The sequence below is a fragment of the Fundulus heteroclitus genome, chromosome 2 (genome assembly GCF_011125445.2).
Source record: "Fundulus heteroclitus isolate FHET01 chromosome 2, MU-UCD_Fhet_4.1, whole genome shotgun sequence".
NCBI lineage: Eukaryota > Metazoa > Chordata > Actinopteri > Cyprinodontiformes > Fundulidae > Fundulus > Fundulus heteroclitus.
In genome coordinates, this window is record NC_046362.1 from 21288225 (window position 1) to 21313870 (window position 25646).

General features: G+C 39.6%; 2 protein-coding genes across 2 annotated transcripts; one reads left to right on the forward strand and one right to left on the reverse strand.

Moving 5' to 3' along the window:
* The first annotated feature begins 839 nt into the window (after positions 1-839).
* LOC105938684 (proline-rich transmembrane protein 4) lies at positions 840-7765 on the forward strand. Its single transcript, XM_012880515.3, has 3 exons — positions 840-959; positions 1179-2042; positions 4620-7765. The coding sequence occupies exons 2-3, from the start codon at positions 1259-1261 to the stop codon at positions 6728-6730; spliced, it is 2895 nt and encodes a 964-aa protein (XP_012735969.2). The 5' UTR covers positions 840-959; positions 1179-1258; the 3' UTR covers positions 6731-7765.
* Positions 7766-10509: 2744 nt separating this feature from the next.
* LOC105938694 (inosine-5'-monophosphate dehydrogenase 1a) lies at positions 10510-24637 on the reverse strand. The gene is made up of 16 exons (XM_012880526.3): positions 23785-24637; positions 23139-23237; positions 22347-22395; positions 20911-21012; positions 19220-19294; positions 18849-19055; positions 18628-18715; positions 18328-18527; positions 14674-14764; positions 14491-14586; positions 14069-14212; positions 13744-13885; positions 12211-12354; positions 12037-12120; positions 11799-11815; positions 10510-11695 (listed from the first exon to the last, which is right to left on the reverse strand). Exons 1-16 carry the CDS (start codon positions 24021-24023, stop codon positions 11592-11594), a joined length of 1881 nt encoding a protein of 626 aa, XP_012735980.1. The 5' UTR covers positions 24024-24637; the 3' UTR covers positions 10510-11591.
* Between the last annotated feature and the right edge of the window lie 1009 nt (positions 24638-25646).

Here is a 25646-nt window from a genome sequence, read left to right on the forward strand (position 1 = left end):
AAGGCAGATCTGCAGTAGTGGGATTGGATAAAAGTACAAATGTTTGTACTTCAAGCTTAATTGTGGGAGTGGTGACTGAGTGGCTAGGGAGCCAGGCATTTGTGTCTTGGAAAGGCCTCAAAGGTTGCTGGTTCAAAACTCAATCTGTCACTCTGGGCCCCTGAGCAAGACCTTCGACCACAGATTGAACACTGTGTTGACAGCACACTGCTCCCTAAGAGATGGGTTAAATGCAGAGACACATGTCATCTCTGTGGGACTAAAAAAGGGAAATATTAATATTTTTATTAATTTGATAATCAATATCACATGCATGTATCCTTTCTTCATGTGATAGCCAAGCAACAATTTCAAATAAAATTAAATAGCTTTAGGATTCTGCAAACTGATTTACTGAATGAGAAGCTGCTTTAACCAGCAAATCATTGCTAAGAGATTTTTTTTTTTTACGTTTTCTGTGCATGTGCACACCAGCAGCTACTGTTAATAAATATTAATGAATATTTTTGAACTAAATACATAGATGGATAAACCATTTACATATGACTATATGTCAACTATTTCAAACAGCCTCTGTAAATTACTCTCAACACATTTTCAAGAAACATCCTATCTCATGTTTTAACTCCTGTTTGTGTTTTTTTTCTTTACCGAACTTCCATTTACTCAGAAGGACTACAGTCCCTGAATCCAAAAAAGGAGATAGTACTAATCTAGATGCTGCTGCAAACAGTCTCGCTGTCAGACCTGTCCAGCAGCAGCATGTGGGAGGGTGGGGGTTGGCCAGAGGAGGTGGGGTCTGTGTCCCATGTGTCTACTGGCTGATGAAGAGAAGAGGGGCATAGCACAGTGAGAGTGAAAAGACACAGAGTGCAGAGCAGACTGAGACTGCAGACATGAAGCAGCACAGAACGATTTATATGCTTGTAAAGCCTGCAGCAGAATGGACCACTGATGGGGTAAGAAATCTTATATCTGCATGATTCCAAGAAGAATATCAGTGCTTTTTTTTCCCACTATACTGATGCGTAAAGATTTTTAATCGGTAATCTTGTGGTGTTTCTGATCCACATGCTGCGCTTTAAGCTGTTTTACTGCAAATACTTTAATGAGCCACAGTATGTGAGGAGAACACTGACAGTGTTCAAGACATGAATTGTCCTTCAATTCTATTCTAGGTTGAAACCTCGGAATCCTGATGTTTATGGTCCAAACATGTGAAACAGACAGCAATCAGTGAAGCTTGCAGACCCTCAGCATGGGATCCCTGTGGAATATTTATTTTCTTTTCCCCATTTCATTCCCTCTCTCACTTCACGCCGCTGCTTTTACTGAAGAAAATGGCAAAGAAACACAAGCGACAGACAATGACAGCGTGACACAGTTTCTTACACAGCCCCTAGAGAAACCTCACCAATCAAGTTTGGGACAAGAGAGTTTTATGTTTAGACCTGACAATGTTGACTTTCTGAGTCATCCCATGAGTTGGCCCTTATCATCTGAGGACTTGGACAGGCAAGGTGTGATTGGTGAATACAGTGACATTCAGGAGGGCACTGAGACATCTATTTTATATCCTAATGATGGAGGACCTACATCCAGCCCTTCAGATATTGTCAAAGAGGATAAAACTCTCATGGACAGTGTGCAAACATCTAGATTTTTATCAGGAACGGCTCCACAAAATCCTGCAAAGAAACAAACATTTAATTTTCTGTCGCCTGAAACGAGCCGAGTGTCCACAGAGCATCCTGCACAAACCAGAGAGAACAAGCTAGCACTGAAAAATGAAATTTCTAATACACATTTTCCTATGCCTTTTTCCGAATCCCTTCCATTACCCATACCGGATTTCAACTCAACCCCATCAGCATTTATTGGATCGAATGATAACCCTGAGCACCAAACTCCATCATCAGCGACAAACAATGGGGGGTGGAATAAAGGCATCCCAGTTTCCACACAGGGAACACAAGATGGGACAAATCGTATTGCAGATGCTATTTTAATCAAAGGAACAGTCAGCACAGAGGGAACCAGAGGTAAGAGTCATGTCTTACTTTCACAGTGAAGAGATTTTGAAATTAATACCAAAAAAGTGGAGCCTTAAAGTTGACCAAATTACATCAGGCAGTGTCATTTTTGTGTCACTGCTGCATTTTTTGACACAAGTTTAGCATTCACCATATTCTTTGCATCATTTCTAATAATTTGGCTTTACTCTAATCAAAAATCTCTAAGCAATGCCACTGTTTGGTGCCCTACCGTCAGTCTTTCCGTTGCATATTTATTCCCTGATCTTTCATTCTCTGAAAATAATTGTGTTCATAATATATGGCATGTTGATCACTTTCCAATAACGCTCAACAGATAACATGGTGATCAAATGCCACATACCACTATTTACTGTACTCACCCACGGTGGCAGTCGTTCGTACAGGGAGTTTTATGTCCACAGGCATAGGGGGAGGTGCACTTTACCAGAACTAGATAAGAATGCTTTTTTCTCCCCACATCTGCATGTTTTACCACATTAATAATTTTACAGTATGCAGTGTAGCTAAGCCAGGAGTGGTTCAATAATCATCTGATGGTATTTGGATTACAAGAGAAGCTATATTGAATAGATATGACCAGATTAACACCCATTGGTGATTGCTGATTTTGTATTGACACAATGTCTCCACTTTTAATGGAGGTCAGTAAACAGTGTGTATTTCATATTCTAATCAGCTGGTTGGACTACCTGGTTCACACAGCTTAATATTGTAACCAATACTTTATGATAACAAACAGATATCCATCTCCTCCACCTCAGAATCAATGAAATATCATTAATTGAGGACCAAACCAGATTCTCATTGTGAGCAAAGCATATCTTGACAGTGTTTAATAACTACCCCTTAAAAAGAAAACAATAATCAGGTCGATACTGGCTAATCAACAAATCACTCTCCCTCAGTCATGTTAACATGAACACCAATGCACACAACTTGCTCCCATTTCTCTCTGTGTGACCCACTTAGAGCTTCCCAGTTACAAGCCTGCTCTGTTTTATTATGGATTAACGTCACACATACACTGACTGCTCACTCCTGGACTCATTTTTTAAAACCAAAGCATTTGGATATGAAGAACGTCGACCTGAGATGCCAGCATTACTAATCATTTTGATGAAATGATTTTGTTGTTATTTGCAGACATAATAAATAAGAATAAACCAAAGAACACATCATTCAGATAACCCATAAAGGAGGTTATGTATTCAGGTACAGGGATGGTTCAGAATGCTGACCTAACAGTTGAAATCATTATTGCATTTTAGATTTTTACCTGTTGTTCTGTGCTACAAAATAAGTAGGGGGGGGGGATACCATGCATCAATGATCTTTGATCAAAAACCATTTATAGTGGTTGAAATAAATCAATTGAGCAAATAAGAGATGGCCAACATTATTTTAAAGCAATGTAAAATATGTATTACGAGTGATCACAAATGCTAATTGACAGTTGTTGCTATTAAGGGTGGTCCAACAATTATTAGATTTAGGTATCGGTTACTTCTTCTCTTAGCATCAGGTTGGTTTAGATAGCTTGTTTTTTTCCTTTAACAAATTGAATTATCATTTGAAAATTGCTTTACTTGGGACATCTTTACCTCATCTTAAAATGTGAATGACTGCTAACAATGCTATATTTGGCTTCTGCTTCAAAACTAAAATATATTTTATTTTATTTTTTTCAGCCAAGTGCATTTGGTAACTTCTAATTAAAATCTAAAATACAACCTAAACTGGAAAATTTTACACTGGGCAGAGTTTTATTTAAAACACAGGTTGTGTCATGTTTTCTGGTTTGTGAAGGACCAAAGAGCAGAAGCATACCATAGTAAATTAATACTTTGATAATTAGAAAAATAATTATCTAAATCATCGCAGGAGGAACAGGTCCTGGATCAAAGATAGAAACACAGAGTAAATAGCATGCAGTCCAGCAGGATTTGCGGAAGAATGGATCACTGACAATCAGTGAGACTATATACAGAGGGAAGAGTGGAGAATGACGCTAAATGCTGGTGTGCTAATCATTATGTAGAGTAGTTGAGGAAGTAGGAAATCAGGGAGACTGAGAGTGAGACTAATCAATGTAGATAAAGCTGAACGAGGACACAAATAAATAAAAAGGGAAAAGGGAAAAAATCTGAAAGAGATCTAACTGAAATAATTCCAAATGTACAAAGAACAGAATATAAGAATGGACTAAGAAACGAAACACAAAGGAATGACCAAATTTGCCAACACCTTGGACAACATAAACAAACCAAAAATCCAGACACTTGAAAATCATAACATTTTAAGATTTATAAAACCTTTATTCAATATTTCCAATACAAAAACACTGAACATTTTCAGTGCTTTTTGGCATTGAGCCCACTCAAATATTTTACATGGAATAAATATTCTTTAAAATAAAAAAAAATATTGCTAAAATCCTGTCTCATTCTCTTGACCCCAATATGGAGTTTAGTTTCCTTTTGTGAGTTCGGTATACAGTTAGACCTTTAATAAAAATAATATGCTTACATTATTTCGCTGTATCACAATGTCTTCTCTTTACAGATGAATCCAGAAAGGACAGCTGGAATGTCCCAAAGACCACTGGCACACTGTTGCTCGAAGGTAACATGGATATGTCCACCACGCCCTGTAAAACTTCAGATGAGTCCTGGACTCCCACCTACCCAGAGGATTTTACACCAAGTGAGCCCTTGCTCCCCTCTCTGGCTCTCAGCCCTGCCAATTTGGTTCCTCTGTATTCAGACTGGAACTCTGCCTTTGCAACGTGGGGATTTGCATGGGAAGCACACATCTATGGTCTGGGATCCGCCTTCGCTTTAATATGCCTAATATCTGTAGTTTGCCTGTTAGGCTTGCCTCTACGGTGCCCCCCTGGAATTGGCTTTTTTATCATGCTACACATGTTCGTTCTGGCATTTGCGGGGATCCAAGGCTTCAGTTTGCTGTATGACGCTTATAATTCTCAAGATCGTCTTCCACCTCTGGTCACTCAGCTGCTCTCAGAATTACCAATGCCTTGTTTGACATCAGCCTTTTCCTTGGCCTTCTTCCTTTTGTCTTTGCACTCACGCAGCTATCTTTCACTTCCACTTGCTATTTCTACCTCATTCTCAGCCTTGCCTAAGCCTTGTCTTTTACTTTGCATGTGCCTGTTGCATTTTATGATCTCACTAGGATGTGTTGGACTCCTCCAGCTCTTTCATAGTCTCCCCACTGTGATCATTTTGTTCCCTCGTGGTTTGTTTGTCTTCCTAACCATCTTCCTTTCATCCTCCTACATCATCTTTTACTGCTTGAAAAAAGTAAACACAAAACACATTTACAGGCTGAGCGATAACGGAGAGACTGGAGGATCTCCAGAAATGATACGACCTATAAAATGCCCATTTTCCAAGGTAGAAGATTGGGATAGAGCAGCAGGAGCTGGGATAGGAAGTTCATTGTGTTTGTTAGGATGTGGTGGTCTTCAGCTCTATGGGATCCTGCATACTCTTGGTTTTGGTGGGGTGGTTGGTTTTGGGTTCCAGCCATGGCCTTGGTGGGGCTACCACATAGGCTGCAGGTTATGTGAGATTGGGGTGTGTCTAGGTTTGTGCATTATTGGCACACATCCTCTGTTCTGTAACACCAACTCCTCTGTCAAAACTATAAGTAACCCCAGGCCAGGATCCTGGTCCCGTCTATCCAGTAGCTCCCCTTTGAGAGGACTCAGCGTACCCTCGCAGGAAGAAGCAAACTCTCCGACCCTCACCACTCATGAGTTTTGGTCCCAGATTAACCAGGAAAAGCTAGTGGCCTGCGATGATGACACCAAAAAGCAATCAGATGCTCTCACTCTTTGTGCAATGGTTGACAATCCTGCAACTGAAGTAGACTGTGCAAACAAGCGCAGCCCAAACCAGACCATTCTGCCTTTACATACACCGCAAAACCCACCAAAGCAACCTAAAAATGCTGATGACTTCCAGCTATCATCACTGGACAGCGTAGGTACAGATAGTGACTCAACAGGGGACCTCCGACCCCCATCTCCTATAGAGCTGTCACGTAGTATTGACCAAGCTCTATTTAGTGAGTCCTTATTTTCTCACAGCATTTTTAGTCCACAAAGGCTGTTCTATACTTCCTCAAGTCTTTCGTTGAGTTCTCCTGGTCAAGGAACGTTAAACGAAGCAACCAAATGTGTTGATGAAACTCTATACCGGGCCTCATCTTGTGGAGACGTGGATCAAGAGAATGCCATGTCTAGTTCCAGAGTTTCTCAACAACACGTGGGTTTGATGTCTCACAAGAAAGCCCCAATGGCAACAGATCAGATGGACTGGAAAAGGAGCATTACTGGTTCAACTCACGGTTTGTGCAACTATGCAAAACAAAGCAATAAGTTACGTTCCAATTCCTGGACAAACAGGGGACAAAACATTGCCCAAAGCAGCTTTCCAAGAGCAATACCTTCTCTGTCTTATCACAGGAGATATAGAACGCTGAGCTTGGCTTCCCAGGACAGTCAGGGTTCAAGCCGGATAGCAGGGACTAAGCACCTAAGTGAAAGCAAACAGCTGGAATGGGATATGACGGTACAAGCAGAGTTTGTTAATGTGTGCAAACAAATTGATGCCCTGAGTATGTGCAGTGACACCATAGAATTGTGAAAAAAGTTCAGAAATCAGGTTGACAGTGTACAGATGTTTTATAATATAAATTAAGCAATCCCCCATAATGTAAGTAGAATTGATATTATTGAATAAGATTTTATGTAATTTAACAATAATAATTATCTGTAAATACTGTATACATAAAAGTTTTTACATCCCGGTTTTACCTATTCTGAAGCATTTCGGAATTCAGACCACAGCATGAAACTTTTATAAGTGGAATATCTTATCTGTGTGTTTTGTTCAGAATGTTAGTGTGCAATAAACTTACAAAGGTTTCTGACAATCAAGAGTTCAAACACAAGTTTAAGTTTATCTGGTGAACCTTCTGTAAAACGAAATATAATGTTGTGTCACCTGTAGTACAAACCAAATAAGCTTGCTACAGGTTGGATACAGTATGGTGATAACATGAATGTCTTCTTATAAATAAATAGTCATTTTTGTTGTATAGTCTGGATCAAAGAGACTGAGAAAGGCACAAAAAAGTATTCAGTGAAAATTGTACAGCAATGAATGTGAAGTTAGAAGTTTTGTTTCCTAGATCTCCATGTGTCATAACTTTGATACTCTTTCAAAGTGTATTTTGCTTAATTTATAAATTACTATTACGCTATTACCCTTACACAAAAAAGATACAAAGATGCCACCCAATAAATTGAAATTGCAACTTCACTGTATTCTATAATTTCTATAGCACTTTTAACTGGTGGCATTCAATAATCAAGTAATTTCAAAAACATTTAAGAACTAAAAAACAGCACTGTTCATAAATTTAAAGAATTCAACTTCTGTGCAAGTCCTGAGAAGATTGTACCTTATTACAAGGAGTTTTTATAAAAAATGCATCAAACAATGACCGATAAAATGAAACTGTTATGAAGGAAATGAGAATAGCAAGTAAACAATCAATGTGTATGCATTTTTCTTTTTCTTTAGCAAGTAAAACATTTGTATAGAAAGAATACTTAGTTTGAATGTCAAACTCAAAAGAACAATGGAAGAATAAATAAAGATTCAAAGCAAAAATGTCCCTGGAATGTTATACTCTCTTCACCAACTCTTGCTAACAGGACCTTCAGCAACAATGACATGTTAAATATCTGTTATAGCCATCCAAGGCTTTTTTCTTTTTCCTCAACAACATAGAATCAAACCATTTAATGTTTCTACATTTGTTTCTCTTTAATTTCTGTTCTAGTGTTGAATTGACAGACAGGAAGAACCACAAATCTGATGAAGCATCTTAGAGACTGACACTTTATGCTAACCAGATATTTAAAAAGATGAGTAATGCGTCTGCAGAAATGAAATGTATAGTGGCCAATCTTCTTTCGGCTTGGGAGTTCTGGCGGGTTCATTTTATCTATTGGTTGTCCCACATGCCAACGTTTGTGACGTGCTCACCTAACCTCAATGTTAAGTGTTCCTTGCTAATTTCCTCTTGCTGTGCATGTGCATTTCTAGTGTTTATCTATCTAGTGAGCTTCGGTTTCAACTGTTCATTGTAGCTCCACTGCTCTCACTGCATACTTTGAAAATGACTGAGAGTCGCATGAAGCAAACTGTCTTACAAGTTAATGAGAAGTAGAGGAAGGCCCCAGAAGAAAGAAATAAAGAGCAGAGTGTATTTGGGAGATGCTTTCATGCAAGGAACGGAAGAGCAGGTAGCGAAAGTGCAGTTATACAAAAAGTGACCTGGATATTCCTTACCTACATTTCCGGAAAAATCATCCACAATACCTTTAAGTAAGAAACATGACTGCACAAGTTATCATTATCTGTATAGTTATGGGCAACATGCTTCTTACCCCATTATGGCTAATAAATGATGCATGGTTAGTATGATCGTTGAATGCTCCACTGTGTATGAAATGACTCCTAAACACCAAATGTACTCAACGGTTGAAGGGCAAAATGAAGGAATTAATGGCTATAGCTAACAAAATATGAATATGAAGTTGTCACAGCTGAATAGAAATACAGGTTTACTGGTGGTTCCCAGAGTTTCTGAAAGCTGAATGAGAGGCAGAAAGTTTAGTTATCAAGCTCCTCTCCTGTGGAACCAGTTCCCAGTTTTAGTCCAAGAGGCAGACACCCTGTCTACATTTAAGACTTGGTTTGAAACGTTCCTTTTGTATAAAGCTTTTTCATTAGAGGGGCTTTAGTTATCCTATGCCATCTCTGTAATTATGCTTTTATAGTCCTCAGCTGCTGGAGGACATAAATACCACTTTCCTTCACTCTGCTACATTCTACCACTCTACTACTCTCCAAGTCTTCACTATCTGCTGCGATTTAAGTTTTTATCTTCATTATCTGCCTTTCTCTTCATAGTAGCTACATTTGCCTGGCGTTCTGTTTAGTCGTGGCACTATCCTGGAGGGGGTTATTGGTTGGTTTACTGCTGCCAACAACTTCTTGTTCTCCTTCTATTGGTGAAACACCTGACCCCCTATTGGCTGAGCTTTTATTACGACTAACTTGATGTGCTCTCTTTCATCCCATTGATTTGAAAACTGGAGCAGAGTTTTTTTTTTTTTGTTTTTTTTTTTACTTAGCTGTGTATCTCTCTTTAGAGAACTGCCTTTATCTTTTTTACTTTTTCCTCACATAGAAAGTACTTCTGGATCAGTATAATTTTTGTACCCTCTGCCTTCTCTAATCCCCAGTCGGTCGAGGCAGATGGTTGTTCACACTGAGCCTGGTTCTGCTGGAGGGTCCTTCCTGTTAAAGAGGAGTTTTCCTCTCCACTGTCGATATCTGAGAGCATGGTATGAGTGATTGCTGCAAAGTCAGTGACACAATGCAAGCAACTGTCTACTGTCTACATGCTCATTCAACAGGAGGGAATGCATTTAAATGACTTGGTTAACTCTGCTGGGTTTCCTTGGGTAAAATAAACTTTTTAGCCAATCTGTTTGTATGATTGTGGCTTAAGATGACATGTGTGCTATATAAATGTGAATAAGTGAATTAGTGCTATATACATAAACTAGATTGAATTGAACTGATTGATGCCATCTCTCTAGTTCAGACCAGGTTTCTCCAGAAATGCTGGCCAGTTATCAGTAAAGCCCACATTGATTTATGGACACTAGCTAGACACCCAGGGGTTGGATGAAAACATGCGACTAAGTATTTTGTCACTGGTCAAATCAGGGAGGGGATTAGAGAAAATTAAAGAGTCCAACACAGTTTTGGCAAACTAACACACTGAAGCAACACTCATTTTAGTAGCCTCAAACTGGCATAGCCTCCATTGTGAATAACAACCTTACTGTATTTATACTTATCTCTAGCCACTGGTTTGTGGGTAGGATTTGGCCCATTCTGGCCCGTGGCAAATATTTGACTATGGTCATTGGTGTCTCTAATGCCATGTTTCTGACTATGGAGCTGCCAGAGTCAGCTTCACAGCAGGTGAATCACCGAGTGCAGAAAAACTATTAGAAAGAAAGGCAAGTGGTGGTGACTGGTGGGCTGGGATCTAGGACTATGCTTTCCACATACCCTTGGTGGCTCGGTGCTTGCTACGAGACCTCGGCTATCTGTTGGTTTTTCTGCAGTGCAGCACCAGGCCTCAATTCTGACATCCTCAGCTTCAAAGCTGCTACTTTTATTTCACATACCATTATCATTTAGGAGGCAAATGTGTAACTAAACATGTGACACACAGAGCAGGGAAATAACTTTCCTCTGAAGTCAGAACTAACTAATGGTTTCTTACCTATACCCAAAATATATACAAAAGCTTCAAAGAATGTCACAACATCTACCTCAAAATACTTTTTTTTTATTATGACCATGCTATTTACAACTCAAACAGAAATTTCCAGTTTTATTTAGATGCAAAATAACAATGTTTTTGCCAAAATGTTGCTAAGAACAATAACTTAATAAGCTGAACCAGATGCAAAGTTTCCTACATGCCGTTAATATAATTGTAATAACTACTTGGTGATATGTATGGTACCAAATGTATTAACAGACAGATTTTTAAAAAAATAAACATTTTGAACCATTGCATAAACTTTAAAATAGTTAATTGCTCAAAATAAGTAAACCGATGTAAATTGACCAGGTGAGATTACTGTATCGTTTCAATAACCAGATTTAAGTGTTTTTAGTGTTTACTTTCTTTTTAACATTGAGACAGAATAGACATAATACCAAGTATTGTCTTACTAATAATGAAACGTTGTAGATGATAGACGTTTGTCAACGATGTAAGGTGGATGCAAATGAGGGAAATTAAGGAGAAATTAAAGACGAGACCACAGCTTATTGAACCTTGAAAACACTTTTGTACAAATGTGTACAATGAACTCTGTGCAATGCTTAGCTTTAGTAAATATCTACAAAAGAGTTACACAGAGATCCGATATGAAATTCAAAGAGATTCTCCAGCATTTGCCTATTGTAATTTACAATTTGTGTGTATTTCTAAAAATATCTAAAAAGGAAATATATACTGACCATACAGTAATTGTGACATGTTGAATTCTGAGGTTGAACTATATGTCAATTAAAGAAAACTGACTCCTGCAAAAGAAAAAAAAACTGCATTTTACCTGTACCTTGTTTGATAGAGCGGCTTTTCATTATATCACCAGTAATAACCGTACTAAAGTAGGTGAGTGCATGTGTTGTGTAATGAAAGGATCCAGCAGAACAGAGTTAGAAACGTTTCCAACCCTCTACCTTTGCAAATACATAAGACAGATAGAGTTAATTGGATGATCCATATATACATAAGTTTGACATTCTGCCCTCTATGACCTTGCTCTTTCACCCTCTCTTAACTCAAAGAGACCATTTCTAAAGATGCCATATCAACTTGGCATCGGTTGTCTATTCACATGAGTCCATTGCAGCGGCTCATAGCTGCCGGGGTGGGGACATTAGGTCCTGATCTTGTGTTTCCTCGTCCTCCTGCCTCACTGAAGCCACTTCTTGTAACTATAATTGGAGTTGAGGAAAAAATAAAGCATTTTATTAGTAAAAGAGCTAACTTCAGCAATAACGAGTAGAAGGATGAAGATGACAGTTTGCAAGTACTTACATGGCACAAAAGAATATCTAACATGATAAAATGTAGAAGAAAGTAAGAAGAAAAAATTATTGTTTTAAATTGCATTCCATGTGACACAAAAATATACAAACGAAAAATAATTCATGAGACATGAGGAAATTAAAGTCTATTTTAACTCATATGTTCCCCTATAGATGAAGTGAAAATATAAACACAGTCATGTATAAAGTAGAGAATAAAATGCATAAAGGTCATAAGTCATGCTTACGAGTGAAGGCCATGAACTCCCCCCTCCATCTGAGCAGACATGGTTCTCTTCTCAAACTTCAACTCTCCTGAATACATCATTGACCTGGAACCCAACACACACAGTCCAAACTTATGAAAGAATTCCACGCTACTAAAAATTTAAATAAAAATGCGCCAAAGTATTCATACCAACCTTAAGATGGACAGACTTCTGGCCCCAATGTCCTGACAGCCATGCTGTATCCCCGCAATGAGATAAGGAACAAACTTTTGGACAGAGCCTTTGTCTTGAACTGATCCCGAGACACCTTGAGCCACTTTCACTTTATCTCCCTCACTGGACAAATTGAAGCCACATAAACACAACATTACAAATAATTTTAGTTTTTTGTTTATTTATTTTGCAGTGTGTTGCGAACAGTGGAATACCCTTTATATTAATTTAAAGAGCAAAATGAAAACACATAAGCTTTGTACAGCTTTTTGATTCTATCGATATTGGCAAAATGTGACATATTTTTTGAGGAACACTTTTCATGGTAGCTAATAATTTTCGATATAAGGCCTTTTAGTAACCCTAATATAATAAAGATGACACACTACAATTTAAATCAATGCCTCATGGCCAAAACATGTTTATGTATTATGAACAATCCTAAAGCTGCTGTCACACTGTTTCCTGTCTTCTCCTGCATGCTAGTGTAAAGAAAGGTTTGCAAATATGAGGACATAAAGGGGATTTGTTGAAACCTCAATTTCGGTCACATTTTGAAATTAGGTGTGTCACTTTTATGTATTAAGATCAAATCGTTGGGATTCATGGCGTTTAACAGTAACGTGACCGACAACATTACTTTTGCTATAGAGTCACTCTTTAATACAGTATACATGTTTATTTTTTATTTAATTTTTTAATTTCCTGAGAGTTACATTTCAACACCTTAAAATGGAATACATAATTATTACCCAAATTAATCAGAAAGTAAAACATCAGTTATACTTTCCCATTAGTTTCCCTTTAATTTTCAAACATACTCCCTGCCTCGTTCAGAGAACCCTCTAAATAGCTTAGCATAAGGTTTACTAATATTAGAATTGGGTCATTAAAGCTATGTCTTAGTTGTAGAAGCTTTATTTCTGTCCCAGTGGTGCCCCTGTGTACTTTCCGTGGTTTTTCAAAGCTGAGGCGTTCATGCTGTGTAATTTTTCAAGCACTCTGAAGAAGGCAACAAGCCAGAACCTGTTAATAAAGTCTGCTCCTTAACCTTCAAGTGTTGCTGAAATTTTCATCTACCATTTTGTTGACGCTCTTCATGCACCTTGGAAGTTGGTGAAATTGTACCAGAAACATTAGAATTTTTCAACATGCCACAGCAATCTCTGTAACCTGGCTTAGCTGTGTTTATGTTTCAGTGTTAAATGCATAGGAAAGTTGGGTTTGAGCCTTTCTTACCAATGGCATCACGTTTTCCAGTGTCATAAAATGAAGGTTTGATATGATGGAGTAATGGAAATAAGTGGTATTTAATTTCAAATGTGTTTTTTTCTGTTTTTGTTTTTTTTCATACTCTGTAACAGTAGAGTTAGTGGCTACTAACAACATCTTTGTTGAGAAAATCTTCTTACTGAAAGTTTTTGTTGAGAGACTTTGTCCTACGAGCACTACAGGGAGGCTGCACCGCCATCAACCAAAAACAACCTACGCCAGTGTCATAATAATTTATACCTGAAGTAACGCTTTTGACTGTTATTCTTCTCCATGGCATCCAAGGAGCCCATTCCTCTGTATTTCTTGAGGCGCACACCATCCGAAAAGAAATATTCTCCAGGAGCCTCAGTGGTTGCTGCTAACAAAGACCCCATCATCACTGTCAATGAAAAAAGATTACACAAAAAATGTGGAATGAATCACGAAAGACAAAACTTCCAAAATGGGTTACTATTAGGATAAATTTAATGTGCAGTTTAAAAAAAATTGCAACAGGGGTACAATCATTATTTTCCCACTAAACCAAAAGTTAGCTACAAATAGGACTCCTGCCCATTTATACCTGTAGATGCTCCCAGGGCAAGAGCTTTCACCACATGCCCTACTGTCTGAATGCCTCCATCAGCGATTACTGGTACTCCAAAACGTCTGGCATACTCTGCAACTTTGTAAACGGATGTTCCTTGGGGCCGTCCACATGCCATTACTGAGGTAGGAATAAACCGAAAAAGGTTAAAGAATAAAACAACTGGACTTCTATTCTGAAGCTGAAGACGTTTCGCTTCCCATCCAGAAAGCTTTCTCAATTCAAAATGTCTGGAGTAGTGTGGAGTTTCAAATTTTATGGACCTGCTGGCGAGGCCTCATTAGAGGTAGGAATAAACGACATGAGACTGAGACATACGATTGACATTTTAGGAGAAAAATATTTTCTGTACATTTCCTTCTTTATTGTTATATTCAACTCTTTAGATTTAGTTTTACCTTCCTGGGTAATGCAGATAGAGCCACAGCCCATCCCAACCCTAAGCGCATCCACACCAGCATCTATGAGGTTTTTAGCCTGAGCAGCTGTCACCACTAGAGAGAGACAGAGGAACAGAAAAGAGCTGAAAGATAAAGGAAACACATGTAGTCAAAGTCATTTAACACAGAAAGTGCGCTCACCGTTTCCTCCAACCACTTGCAGATCGGGATACTTCTGTTTTATATAGTTTATCATGTTAATCTGATAAACCGAGTTTCCTTGAGATGAGTCCTGCAATCAGCAGATGGATTCACTGAGATAGCGCAGCCTATTCAGTGTCATGCACTTTAAAAAGTATATCTTTTTTTTTATAGTCATAAATACAATCAAGAAAACATTTGCCATGAAGAATAAATCAGTTTTGTTACTATTTAGAGGTGTTCGGTTATGTTTTTTGTTTAGAGCCATGTTATTCTTGTCATTTATGTTCTATATGTCTTTTCATATTCTGTTGTTGTTTTTTGCTATTTGAGTTTTGCCATACAGGTTCACTTTTCCGTATTCATATTTGTTAGATGTTTTTCCATGTCAATGCATTTCTTCCCTTTACTTAGCCTTCAAGTTGATTGTTGCATAATGTTTTCTTGGAGTCTTGTGTTTTTTTGTCCTAACGTTACTTACTATGTTCCTAGTTGACTGCAAAATGTGCTGTGCAGCAATCCAAACTGGATCTATCCATGCATCCAGACAGCCTGAAGCCTCCTCCCTCCTTTATTTTGAAATATTATGCAATCCACTTTGCGCTTCCTTCATCTGACTCCTTGTTTGGCTCATTTGGTTTTTAGAAATTGATGCATTTCGCTCCGTCATACGTCATAAATAGAGTCAATGCGCATTTCTCACAGACTACGGAGAAGGGTTCTCTGTCATGCCACAGCGCCACCGTGCTGCTGGGAAATGCCTTATTGACTAGTATGGCTTTTGTTTGTGACGTAATGGAGAACGCATGGATGAAGGATTATGTGTTAATGACGGGTAATTCTGCCTCTACTAATTAGCATCATCAGCTGCACTTGCTCCCATCTGCCACTGCCTAATCAGCCGTCATTTAGTTCGTCTGCCTTTATATATGGGAGTCAGTCAGCAGCAAATTATTTGCTGCCCCATCACAGCAGGGTGCCACTGCTATGAATCCAGGCTTTCCCCCCTTCATCTTTCTATTTTTCCGTGGACCGTGTAGGGGTCTGCACTGGAGAGACCGACAACCATCTGCAGGCTGGACCCAGCTAAATACAGCCTGCCTTCTTCAACATCAGAACCTAAGCAGCCGACTGCCATGAAATAGGCTGTTTGTAATCGTTCCTCAGCTTTGCAGGAGAAAAGCCGACCTGAAAATTGCTCCCGCTGCAACTGTGCAGAGGCCCTCACAGGAAGTCTAAGGAAAGCCTTCAGTTCCCCATGCTCCACAGGCCGAACGCAGCCCAATGGAGACTCGTGTAAAGCTCGCCCAGGCCTGGTTCCCAAAAGAGGTCCTTCCTCTTAAGCTAGCTACTAGCTCTCCGGCACCGCTCGAAGAAACAGCTTCAACCAGGAATAATTCACTGCAACCAGACACCCCAAAGTCGATCAAATGGACCCAGAGGCAGAGGTTTGGCAGAGAGATGATAGGGAAAGTCAGGATGGGCTTAATCATTTAAAATGGTTTACCTTTAATGTGTGTTTTACTGTGTTTTGGTTAAGCTACCCGTTTGAAGCAATACCATGTTGATGTGTTTTGGGTGTGTTTTGCAGTTATAACAAACTTTATTGTCATAAGGGTTTCGTACACCTATGGGACATTACTGTTTGTGTATTTCGGTCTGCTCATTACAACTAAATATAGCTTAAAAGTTGTTTTGATAACCTGCTACTACCCTAGTTAAACATAACTACAGCTTGTTTAAACATAATACTTGTTTTTGTTTAGTTCCGCCATCGTTCAATAGTCCTACTGTCATGATTTAGGTTTGTGTTTGTTTATTTTGGACTTTTCCTGGATCAGCCTTCATCCCTCTGCCACTATCCAATCAGCTCATTCTCCTTCCAGCCAACACCTTTCTGTTAATCAGATCCACCTGCTGCACTAATTAGTGAACTCTGTTCATCTGTCTACATATACCTGCCTCAGCCAACTCATCGCTGCCAAAACGTCTCTTCTCATCTGATCTCATCTTGTCCTCTGTGATGTGCCCTGCCTCTGCCAGATCCTGTGTGCTCAGCCAGCTGGACTCTTCCGTTAAGTTCCTGTGTCTGCGTGCTGCAGTTCTGCCTGTTTCCCTGTGAGTTATAGCCGCTCGCTCTGTCCGTTCTGGTGGTTCCCTCGGTCCTCATCGCCTGTTCTGCTCTGTTCACTTCCTGCATCTTCTGTTCTCCTGCACATCCCTGTCTGCCTGCACCACATGCCATTACTCATCCCCTCACAATAAACCTTTTAATAAAACGTAAATCTGTGTCCAGCTGAATATCAGGTTCACCAGCATTACTCATTGCACATACGAGCATTAATACAGCATTAATAGGGAACATTAATGGTGTCTTGTGTAACTTTAAGATTAACCCATCAAGCTAATGCCCACATGACTGATCGTCTTCTACAGCGCCCTCTTGCTTCCTACGTTACCTTAATTATTTCCATGAAAGATAATCGCATTAAAGGGGCATAGCCACGTTATTTGACTTTTTTTTATGTATGTCAGTAGCTCACTCTGGTTGCATACAAAGGTTTCATGAAAGATTATCACGTCCTGCTGGCATTATTATTTTGCAGTTTTAAGTGTTGTTTTTGCTCAGTTTGTTAGTAAATAAAGGGATAAAACGAGGAAGCAGCAAATGGCTATTAGTATCTCCCAGTGAAACAATGAAGAATGGTCCAAGATTCAGTGAAAAAAAAACACAAGAAAATATGACTCTAAGAGGTGTTAGCTGATAGTTTGCCGATACTGTTGGTGGATTGCGTCACGTATGTTTATATCTGTTCATCTCGCCTGGCGCCGGATTCTATCTGGCCTAAAGAAACAAAACATCAAAACACTATCAAGATGGAGGCTTGGTGTATATAGCTTATTTTATCATGATCAAACGTCTTTTTTTTGTCTTCTAACGATATAACGTGGCTGTATACCTTTATTAAAAATCAAGTGTCCTAAAGGCTTTTTGATTTTTATTTAGCAAATCATTCTTTAAGATTTTATTGTTAATCCAATGTGTGAGTAGACTTTCCAGCGTTCCTTGTATTGACCTGTTTCCTTCCTGTTTTCACCTGCCTGCCTTGCTCTTGTCTGATTCTCCTGTTGGCTTCTGATCTCTGCACATCGACCTCCTGCCTTGCCTCTAGATGAAGTCTGTCTGCTTCTGCCCCTGTTTGGATTCTCCTGCCTCTGTCTCGTTTGGAAACCTCTGCATGGTGTGTGTGTCTCCTGTTACCAATTCTCTCGCCTGGATCCCAGATACCCTTCCCACCTAGCCCTTCTAGAAACTTCTGCCCTGTGGACTGTCTCCCTGTGCATGACCCACAAACTGTCAACGACCTCCTCGCTAGCCTTTGCCCTGTCTAGCACCAATAGATTTGGATCAGTCACCGAGTGATCCATATCATCCAGACAGAGCCAGAAGGATCAATCATCAGAGCCAGTGCTACCTCCCGACATCTGAGAAGTGATTCCAGTGCGAGTTCCTGTGAGTTCCTGTTGCAGCAACACCAGTTTCTCAATATACTGTTTTATACTTTCATTTCCTGTGTCAGCTGAATTATCGGGTCTCCAGATTCTGTTCAGGCATTACATCAAACGCTAAACCAGGTAATATTCAAGACTCACCAGAACCACCACATCTACTCCAGCCTGCATGAGGAGATCTAGTCTGTATTTGTCATCCTCCCTGGTACCAATGGCAGCCCCACACAGCAGCTGCTTGCGAGAGTCCTTGGAAGCCAGAGGATAATCTCTGTTCTTCTTCAGGTCAGTTCTTGCTATGATGGAAACAAGCTCGTCGTTGTCATTTACAATGGGAAGCTTGCCTGAAAGAGTCAGATTCTAAAATCAGTATTAAAAAAAGGGTAATGCTTTCATAATCTCACTTATTTTCTTCTCAGCAGCAGGACGTTTAGAAAGAGTTACCTTTCTTGCTTCGCTGCAGTATGTCGTTAGCCTCTTTCAGCGTAACTCCAGCTGGCGCAACAACTAGGTCTTCCCTTTTTGTCATGGCCTGTATCAGAAAATATTCAAACTGTTAAGAGTGACTGATGTTAATACGTGATTTTTAGATGACGTCAGGATGCACTTAACGTGATTTGCTCACAAATAAAATTTCTCCCCAGCCACAGCATTGCCACACCCACCTCTTCCAGAAGTTTTTCATAATCCTTCTCGGACAAAAAGTCTATATCTCTGGAGGTCACAATGCCAACCAGCTTGCTGCCCATCTTGCCTGTCTCCGTCACTGGGATCCCAGAGAAACCATGGCGTTGCTTAGCTTCAAACACATCCCCCACTGTGTGATGGGGACTCATTACCACTGGGTCTGTGATGAAGCCTTGCTCAAATTTCTGGCAAAAACAAACAAATTCAAATATATCGACAGAGTAGCTTTGTGGTTCGTTTCGTGAAGCCGCATTTTTGTTATATATACAACCAAAGCCATAGTTTCACTGATATATTTTTTCTTTATATTGAAAATTCAGATCCGTGTATGCTCAGTTTCTGATTTTACCTTGACTCTCCGCACCTCGTTAGCCTGGAATTCAGCAGTGCAGTTGTGATGGATTATTCCAATCCCACCCATCAGCTAACACCATCCAAATGGAAATAAGGAAAAGTAAATACCCCATTAGATAACTCTAAACATGTTCCTTATGTCAGTATGCAGGTCAAGGACATGTTTTATTTAGAGCTGCTGTGACCATCTTTGGCTCTCAGTGGTCTGTGTCATGCATGTTTTAAGTGAATCCCCAACACAACTGATTTAGACGGTGGGATTTCTTCCTAAACATGCCATCAGATTCTGCAGAGGCAGATGACAGGCCAATTTTAAATTAGTTCTGCAAAAGTCAAGAGCAAATCTAAAACAGGACACTGACCTTTGAGTATCAGAATCGGGCATCACCAAAAAGTTATGTTCATGTACATCTCAGTAAAGAAGAGTGTCTTTGAAAAGTTGATTTATTTCTGTAATTGTATTTAGAGAGTGAAACTCACTTATTATATGGATTCATTAAACAAAGAGATGCACAAACTGCAGGATTCATGTGTTGTGCACATGCATCCCCTGGTGCATGTGCTGTGCATGCAACAGTGGATGCATTTAGCTTGATTTGATGCATCAGTGTGGCATGGCAAAGAGGCGATCAGCTTTTGGCACTGCTCAGGAAGCCCAGATTGATTTAATAGTGTGCTTCAGCTCATCTGCATTATTTGGGTTTGGTGTCCCATCTTCCTCTTAACAATCTCCATTAATTTAATTTCTCTATGAAGTTAATGTGAGGAGATTTGCTGGCCAGTCAAACATAGTAATACCATGGTCATAAAAAAGCAGATACTGGTACTTTCGCCTCGTGGGCAGTTGCTAAGTCCTACTTGAAAATTAAATCAGCATCTCGAATCTCCAAGCAGAGGGAAACATGAGGTTTTCTAAAACCTCATGTTTCCCTTCCACTTCTAGTGTTTATGTATCCAGTTAGCTTTGCAGTTAGCTTCGGTGTTAGCCGTTCATTGTAGCTAGGCTGCTCTCACCGTATACATTGAACATGGCTGAGAGTCGCAAGAAGCAAACCACATACAAGTTTATGAGAAGAAGAGGAAGGCCTCAGTAGAAAGAAATAAGACCTGACAGGATTTGGGGGGATTTTTTTCACGGGATCCCCCTGAGGAGCAGAAGAGGTAAGACGGCTTTGCACATGTGCAGTTATTCAAAATGGGACTTGGGGAAACGCCCGGAAAAATCAGCGACTCTACCTTTAACCAATTAATCTAACAGTCGTGTTTTTTTGGATGCGGGACGAAGCCGGAGTACCCAGAAAGAACCCACACATGAACGAGCTGAGCACGCAAACACTCAGGGCGGAATTTGAAAAGAGGACCTCCTTGCTTCAAGGCAAAAGTGTTGCTAACTATGCTGTCATGCAGGATATCAAAAGAACATATAAAAAAAAATCTATATTTACATTTTCTGACAAAATTAAGTTTGTCTCTGTATTTGCCGAAAGCCAAGGCCAAACACAGTTGATACATTCTAAAACCATGTTTGGCTTTGGCTTGCTTCCATGTTTTTTGTGGAATGATTCTATAATACATGAGTTTCACTTTTCAAATTGAATTAGTGAAATATGTTTCCTTTTAACTGAAGTCTCAATGTATTGAGATGTACATGTATGTACAGGGTATCCTTTTAAAGTAAATACTCACTGCCATGGCAATTGCCATGGATGACTCCGTGACTGTATCCATGGGAGATGAAATCAGAGGTGTCTTCAGAGTGATCTTTCTTGTCAGAGCAGAAGTTAGATCCTTTAAAATAAATTGTGTGAACCAACATTTCACTTAGTGACACTTTTGAAAACTGCAATGCAATAAGCTTCAAAGCCTGTTTGGACAAATTAAAGGCTTATTTGCTGGGTTTGGCTCCTAAGTGCTAACAGACGCAGGTGTCCATGTGTGTTTTTTAACACCTGGTAATAGGCAACCACCCATGTGACCAAGCATGAAATTAATTTGTTGTCCCAGCAGAGTTTCAAAATAGGGTAAGGGAAATAAACAACCCTATGCTCATATGCTTGGGACAAAAATCATCTACACAGAAGTAGAAATCTACTTGAAGTTTTTTTTAATATATTTATATTTGTTTTAGCCACTCAAAAACAACTTTTCTTGCAATGTCAATGCTTGAAACTGCTTTTTTGAGTGACTGCAGTAGTAACCTGATTACCATAGTGCATACAGTACTCACAAATAGTGTTTCACAAAAGTACTCATACCGCTTGAACTTTTTCACATTCTGTCATCCTAACAAAAAGAATCTACTGCTTTTTATTTATGTCTTTTGAAAGCACGGCACAATTTAGATCATAATAGGGAAGTGGAAGTTAAAAGTTACAAAGATCTCTTTTTAATAGAAGTGTGCTGTGTGTTTATATGCAACCCAGTATGTCTCAGTCAATTCTTTGTTGAACTTGATTTTTCTGAAACTACATCTGCAATCCCTTTTGGTTAGATTTGCACATTTATAGACCTAACTTTTTGCAAACTCTGCTTTCCAAAATTCAACAAACTCAGTTAAATCTGTTTTTTTTTTTATGATTTGCTACGGACTCTAAATTGAATATAGTTCTTGGCTTTGATTGGGCCATTCTAACACATTAAGATACTTTGACCAATAGTAGCTCCAGGTGGATGTTTGTATCTGGCTGGAAGGTTACCCTCTGCCCCAGTATCAATTATTTGCAAACGGCAACACATTTTCTTTAAAGACTACCCTTTGTAGCTTCACCCTTCCTTCCATCTTTCAATTTACTCTCATCAGCTTCTGATATTATCAGACATTGGTTGCACTGTGTATTATATGAGGGTATGGGGGAGGGTAAATCCATACATATGCCACACTTTTCAGATTTTCGTGCATTAAAGATTTTAAAAACCATGTAACATACTCAGTAAAAGATGTGCTACATTGTGTTAATCTGTCATATACAGTAAAATCCCCCAGAGACACATTGAGGTTGGTGGTAGTGGTAATGGGAAAAAAGAACTTAAGGAGTATAAATATTTTTACACAGCTTTGTAACAAATCAATGAACAGTAAAACAATGTTGCCTATGATAAGCCATACATTTAATGATACTCACCACCTCATCAGAAGTGAAATCTATGAAACCAGGGAGGATAAGGAAATCACTGAAAATGGCAAGAAAGCACATTATTATTATTGTTGTTGTTGTTGTCACATTTCATGTAAGTAGAATTTAGCTCAATGGCCACCGCAAAGCACCACAGTAGTTGAATATTTGACATAAATGTGGTTGGACCTAAAGTTCCATTTTTTTACCATTTAAGACCCACTGTAGTTTGACAAGTGAGGATAAATCACATTCAAATTGCTGCAGGTTATAAGTTTGTGAAAATTAGTTTACCAAAAACATTAGAATGCATCGTACATAACACTCAAAAGCGATGTATGGCACTATTCATCAGCCATGTATGACCTAACAATATGCCAAAATTAATATTTTATTTATCGCTCCACCTCTCTCTCTCTCTCTCTCTCTCTCTCTCTCTCTCTCTCTCTCTCTCTCTCTCTCTCTCTCTCTCTCTCTCTCTCTGTGCAAAAATTGTTCTTACTCAGCTACAAGTACAAGTACACACACACACACTGACAGTCATTACCACACTGAACAAGCCATCACACATGCATTCACACACCACTGTCCTGCTTTTAAGTGCTATGATACCACTCAGGGTCCCTGATAGTACTATTACTTGTTTTAATCCTCCATTTAAAGCTCAAGCAGATGTGTCATCACTGTAAGTTTTAGCTGTCATTGCGTGAGTCTGTTTCCTGCAAGTGGAAGTGCTGTGGAAAGCATTTTGACAGTTGTCTCAGTAGATGGGCAGTCCATATATTTGAATAAAGGTCTCACTTGTATGTCAGCCCATCTCCAATAGCAAAAAGTTGCTGTGCTGTGAGCCCATCCTCGGGAACATAACCTGTTCCACCGCTGATCAGGTAGTCGGCCATGCTGAAACATGAACACACAAGCTGAAATTTTGACCGGCCACATCTTAACAAGCAACAGCTCCAAAAATGCATGGATCAAGCCTGTAACATCTCTAAGAGATATAGGCAGTTTATCACTGACAAACTTACATGTTGCACTGAATCATTCAGCTTCATGGAAATCTGAGTAATTTAACTTTAACTGTCTGACATTAATAGCAAATAAAAGTTTAATTAAATCTTTAATGTTATTTGCTGTGTATTTCTGTCCTGACCTCTGTGTAACTAAATGGGTTTAGATCAGGAGTGCGAACAGGAACTGCTATCAAAAGGAGCACATCCCCGTCAATGGAAACTCCGTCTATATACTCATGACGGCAGCACAGCATTTAAGAGGATTTGATCGCCTGCCAAGGTTGCCGATAAATAGGCCTGGAAGGGGACCAGGTTGTTGCCAAAAGCAAGTGAGAAGATTTCAATTTCTTGTTAATCATGTGCTTTCACGGTACCATGCTTCCAGAGCAATTGCTGTACACTAAAAGTAATGAATAGTCCACATGAACACTGACCTCTCCGGTTCATATCCAGCCTGGATTCGTGTGGCGCTGTACCTCTGGGCTGCAGTCTCGTGCCCATGTCCGTGCGACGTCTGGTGTGCGTACGCCAAGAAGGAGTGCTGAGACTGCTCCCCGTCTCTGTTTGCCACCCGAGGCCGTGCCGGTTCCATGTCACCTACAATCCTTCTGTAGTCTATTTGGTAACTGTCCCTGTCGCTCTCTCCGATGCGGTCATAGCAATGACCCTCCATCTCTTGGAAATCCAGGTCTGTGACCCACACGCACACTCCTCTTCAGATTTTTTGCATACAACTGAAATCACGCTCTTGCACTCCACGTAAACACCGGCAGATCTCAAGAGACAGTCAAAGCGTTGTTCAGTTATATGCCCTCATCAACAGGGATGCTTCGATTGCGTGTTCGCACCAGGTGGCTAGTTGTTAGTTGTTTTGGTTCTCTGAGCAGCAGTTAAACCATAATTTAAGATACTCAGGTTAGCAGGGATATTCCCGCAGTTTAAGCTTGCCCTTGGAAAGACCAAGGCAGGTACGGCAGCAACAAATATAAAAAGAAAAAAATGTCAGCGATCAAGAGAGCTCATAATCCACTTCTAACAAACTCCTTCATGGACGGCAAAAAGGCCATCAAGCAGGGTAAGGAGTTTTTAGGTTAAGTCGCCTCTGAAAGGATGCCAGCATCAGAAATCCAGGTTCAGGCATTGAGTAGATGAGTTGGTCTGAGTCCTGCTTGCTTTCCCTCAAGGCTTGGGAGCCTCTCTTCCACTCTGCTCCCCCGGTGCCTGCTGAGCTCTGTTTCTGACTGTAGCAGACGTCACTCTCCCACAAAGAGGATTGGGAGCATTAAAGCAGGATGGGGTGGGGTGAGATAGGTGTGTAGGGTGGAGCGAGGAAGCAGCACGAAGGATAAAGGAAGGGTCAAGATTACGCTTGAACACTTTTCCCTCGAAGGACTAGAGTTGCGTAAATGTGTGCGCGTCAATGAGATGGTGATGCCAAGGAGAGGAAGGTCAACGCCTAGTTTGGTCTCGTCCGGCATGAATTATGTAGAAACTGGTGTGTGCGTCCAGGCACGATAACTTTTAAAAATACTGTTATAAAAGTAGTAAGTAAAAGCTGAACTTAGCCATTGTTTGAATCTTAAAGAACATGCACCAAATAATTACTGCCCTAGATGTTTAAAAAATGTATTACCATTTTTTTGTAAACAAATCAAATGTCCTGATGATTGAGCAGTTAAAATATTTATTTTGCTCTCGTTTCATGTTTTTTCTTTATTTTTAGTGTGATTCGAGTACTTTAAATGCCGGTAAATTAAAGTGCAACAGGAGAGGGATTAGTTTGATTGATTTTTTTCCTGTCACCATCATCTGCAACTGATGGACTGCTTGTGACAGTTATAGTTGGGGATTGAACCAGAAAAGCCTCTTAGTCTCACCTTCTCTGGGTCCACAGCTCTTTTTCTCACACAGGTGAACCAATGAGAAGCACCTTTTACCCCTTTTTACATTATTTTAACCCTGATACTAACATTTACAGTCCCTTTGCAAACACCTCCATAGCCCTCCAGCTTTTCCACATTTTGTCACATTGAATTGCGAGTGAATTTTATTGGGAATGTATGTGACGGACATGTGAAAGAAAATGCAAGGAAAAGGTTTTCTAATTTTAAAATTTGAAACCATTGAAGTAATGATTCAGTAATTTGACTCATTAAAAACCCCCAACACTGATCATCATCCATCTCCCTGCTGAAGAAAACCATACTTACTGCCTAATGACGTGCACTGTTGGTTTTGCACCACACAATAACATTTTCCCCGTAGGCACAAAACCAAAATTTATGACTCACCTGAT